The 4,083-nt window shown below is 55.0% G+C and overlaps 1 protein-coding gene across 1 annotated transcript; it reads left to right on the forward strand.

The window, feature by feature from the left end:
- Positions 1-454: 454 nt before the first annotated feature.
- On the forward strand, positions 455-2,545 carry LOC149120850 (major allergen I polypeptide chain 2-like). The gene is made up of 3 exons (XM_089320057.1): positions 455-613; positions 1,378-1,559; positions 2,304-2,545. The coding sequence occupies exons 1-3, from the start codon at positions 544-546 to the stop codon at positions 2,415-2,417; spliced, it is 366 nt and encodes a 121-aa protein (XP_089176183.1). The 5' UTR covers positions 455-543; the 3' UTR covers positions 2,418-2,545.
- Positions 2,546-4,083: the final 1,538 nt, after the last annotated feature.

The following is a 4,083-nucleotide window of genomic DNA, read 5'->3' on the forward strand; positions in this document are numbered from 1 at the left end:
GGAGGCTGGAGGAAGGATCCAGCTAGTGAGAGCAAAGGGGTACCGCCAGACCTAGGAAGCCGCCCGGCCACCAGTCCTGGGCCCCCATGCCTGACCCAGCTACGATGCTCCCACCCTCAGCCCCGGGCTGAAACGCAGGCACGCGTCAGTGTTCTGGACAGCGTGTTCGCTCCCTTTGGCAGTGTAGACATGACCTTGATGCTTCCTGTGATTTTTCTCTGTGCATTTAAGGGGATTAGTGCATTGGGAGGCAGAAGAGGTGGGAGGAGGATGTGGAAAGCTGAGGTGACCCTGGGGCTGGGACAACAGAGCACTTGGCTCAGGATGGAGCCACTCAGAAAGGTCACTTCTCCTCCAAAGCCAACAGCGTCAGGCAAACATCCCCACTAGCTCGCTCCTTGCAGTGGGAAAGGCTTCCCATACTTTTCACCCCGGACCTGGGAAACCACAGGGCTGGGTCCTTGCCCACAGGTGGGTGGGGAGCCAGAAGTTTATAAAGCAGTGGCAAGCTGGCCACAAGCGGAGCATGCAGCAGCCTGCACCATGAAGGGGACTCTGCTTGTGCTGGCCTTGCTGGTGAGCGGAGAGCTGGGCTTGCAGCTGGGAGAGAGTGGTAAGGAGGGAATTGGTGGGCTTACTGGGCTGTCACTCACCAGTCATTCCACCTTGATGTGCTGAGCTCTGGGCAGCCTCTGGGAGAGACAGGGGCAGCTGGGAGGTCACTACCCAGGAACGCCACGGAAAACACCAGGGGCAGTGGGTCTTCAGATGGAGGGAGAGGCTTGGGCATGGAGGGGTCATTAGTTGTACACATAGGGGACATGGGGCTTCCTTTACAAAACTCGAGAGAGAAAGAGAGAGTGTGTTCCCATCTACTGGTTCACTCCCCTAGTGCCTGGGATGCCCAGGGGCCAAGCCAGAGTCTAACCTGGAGTTGGAACTCAATGCAGGTCTCCAGGAGCCCAGCTATTGGAGCCAAAACTGTGGTCCCCCAGCGTCTGTGTCAGGCCTGCGCCCGGGCACTGCCCTGTGGGGCCTGGGGGTTTCTGTTGGCGTCTTGGCTGCTGGGCCTAAGGCTCGCCTGGATGGTGCTTCATCAAGGGCACAGGTGTGCAGGCTCTTCTGCTTGGGCAGTGGTCAGGGCCGGGGGTCTTGTTTGTGGCTCCACCTGCTGCTCACTTCTTCCCATAGGGCTTGTGCTCTCTGTCTGCAGTAGCTGCAGTCCTGGGAGGTGCAGGGGTGGCGAGCGGGTCTCTGTGGAAGGTCAGGCAAGAGATGCCAGACACAGGAGCTACCTTCAAGAGGTGGGAAATGTGACCTCCAGGGCTCCTAGCCTGGTAGCTCCTCTAATGAGGTGTTTTCTGGTTGTGTTTTCAGCTGTAGGTTGCCCAATATTTTATAAGATCTTTGGGACGCTGCCCATTGGAGACAGGAACCTGTTGAACGCAGCTTTGGATTTGGTCCATGCTAATGAATCGGAAAAAGAAGCCCTTGGAAAAGTCCAGGACTGCTACAATGAGGGAGGGCTTGCAGCCAAGGCCTTGGATCTGAGGGTCATGGTAATTTCTTCTCCACGTCCCCCTGCCCCCACAGCAGCACACTTAAACCACCATGCACCAACAGACCAGGCAATCGGGGCTACATGACAGATGTGATACACAAACATGCAGGTCTTATTCCCTCTTTCAGCACATACAACCTTCAGCCACTTGCCATGTGTGTCACAGGCTGTGCAGCCCATTCTTTTGCTACATATGTTTCTAAAACACTAAACCACTCACATGCAATTGGTCATTGAAGAATAATACCAGTGCCACACAGAAAGCGTGAGGAATTCCACTGCAGGAGATTTTTAACCTTTGCCTTTGGGCATCTGATTCTTCAAAAGTAAGGTTGATCCAAATGCAGAATTCACTATTATGTGCATTAGAGAGGACCCAGGGGGACTGTTTACAACACATGATGCACTCCCATGCAGCCAACATGGCTGGCAGATGGGTCTCAGGGCTGAGAGATTTCACACCACCCCAGACTCAGCCACCTTGCCCCTCCCCAAGCCCAGGCCACGCAATGCCCTGCAGAACCTTCTCAGCTCCTTCCCTCTCTGGCTGGGGAGAATGCTCAGACCGGGTCCTAACACGGGATGTGGGAGCCATCCTCTTCTTGGCCCTAACCAATGCAGCCCCATCTCCAGGAGTGGACATGTGGGTTGGAGCCAGGGTGACCCAGGGGTCCTGGGTAGCCCTGCCCGGGTCCAGGACCTGCCTCTAGCCACCTCTGTTCCCACTCTCTGACTCTTCCAGTCATCCATCACTGGCAGCAAAGAATGCAAACTCCACTTACTGCAGACAGCCAAGGAGGAAGTTATAAAGGCCCTTCCCATTCCCGTAGCACCTGCCAATGCTCTGGGAAGGTGAATATTGCCACTGACGCCTGATCTGAGTGCCATCGTCCTGCCCTCTTCTCACCTGAAGCTGGAACCCAGCACCTGCCCCACCTGCTTTAGTCTTCATTCAGCTGATTCTAATAAAACATGTGTAGCTCAGTTCCGGGTGCCTGGGTCTGTGTGCTGTGTGGGGAGCCTGTGGGGACTGGTGGGAAAGCTTGAGACAAGGCAGTGGGGGAGGGAGCAGAGACCCAATTGGCTATTCAGACTCTGGGGTCTGCACTCAGACAAGACAGAGGGAGATCCAGGGAGAGAGATCCAGACCCTGCCACAGACCGGCTGTTTTCTCCTGACCAGGTGCCCTGTCTCCCCGAGGCTGTTTCCTCACTTGTAAATAAGGTTGGGTGAGGGTGAAAGGTACCTGGAGCACAGGCTGCACCCACATGGATGGAGAACAATGGTGTCGGCACCACGGACAGCAGTCTGGGCACCGCCTTTGTCACAGTTACTGAGCCTCTAGCCCGTTAGGCATCACCCCAGGAGTTGACCAGGCCTGGCTCATCACCAATCCTCTTGTCTCCGGTGGTATTCACATCTTCTGTCTCTGGATTTTTTTTTTAAGGATTTACTTATTCACTTGAAAGACAGAGTTACAGAGAGAGGTAAAGACAGAGAGAGAGGTCTTCCATCCACTGGTTCACTCCCAGAGGCTGCAATGGCCGGAGCTGTGCCGATCCGAAGCCAGGAGCCAGGAGCATTTTCCGGGTCTCCAACATGGGTGCAGGGGCCCAAGGACTTGGCCCGTCCTCTAGCCATAGCAGAGAGCTGGATTGGAAGAGGAGCAGCCAGGACTAGAATCGGCGCCCATAGGGGATGCTGGCGCTTCAGGCCAGGGCTTTAACCTGCTGCACCACAGCACTGACCCCTCTGGATTTTTTTAAAAAGATTTATTTATGAAAGAGTTATAGAAAGAATGGGAGAGACCAAGTTAGGTCTTCTGTCCACTAGTTACTCTCCAGATGGCCACTATGGCATGGGCAGGGTCAAGCTAAATCCAGGAGCCAGGAGCCTCCTCTGGGTCTCCCACATGGGTGTCAGGGGCCTCAGCACTTGGGCTGTATTCTACTGCTTTTCTCAGGCCATTAGCAGGGACCTTAATCAAAAGTGCAACTGCTGGGACATGTACCAGCACCCATATTGGAATCTGGTGCTGCAAGTGGCAGCTTTTCCTGCTACACCACAACACTGACCCCTGACCCTTGAATTTGCCAGTAGAGACCAAGACCCCACACAGCCATGGCCTGGGAGGACAGAGGAGGGGATGGATGGCAGCATTCCCGGAGGAAATTGCCCTGTCGTGGAAAGGGCTCAGGCTCTCAAGTCTTACCTGTAGGATCTCCCACCTGGGTGTGTGATGACCCCTCTGGGTCTACTTCCCACAGCACGAATGGGCTACTGCATTTGCCAGGAGCCCACCTGGGAGTCCACAGGGCAGAGACTAGTTTGACTTCGCTCCAGCAAACCAGATCACTGCTGGTTCAAGTGAGAATGGTTTACAACAAAAGTGACTTTTCCGGTCATCTCTCTCTGCCTGTCTGGGCCAGGGTCCCACAGTAAGGTCGAATATAGAAAGCTGGATGTGGGCATTGGAGCTGAGACAGTCAAGGCTTGAGTCCTGGCTCTTGTCTGATGTGCTG

This window comes from Oryctolagus cuniculus, chromosome 18, assembly GCF_051225735.1.
Source record: "Oryctolagus cuniculus isolate XC-2025 breed Fujian yellow rabbit chromosome 18, ASM5122573v1, whole genome shotgun sequence".
In the NCBI taxonomy this organism is placed as follows: Eukaryota; Metazoa; Chordata; class Mammalia; order Lagomorpha; family Leporidae; genus Oryctolagus; species Oryctolagus cuniculus.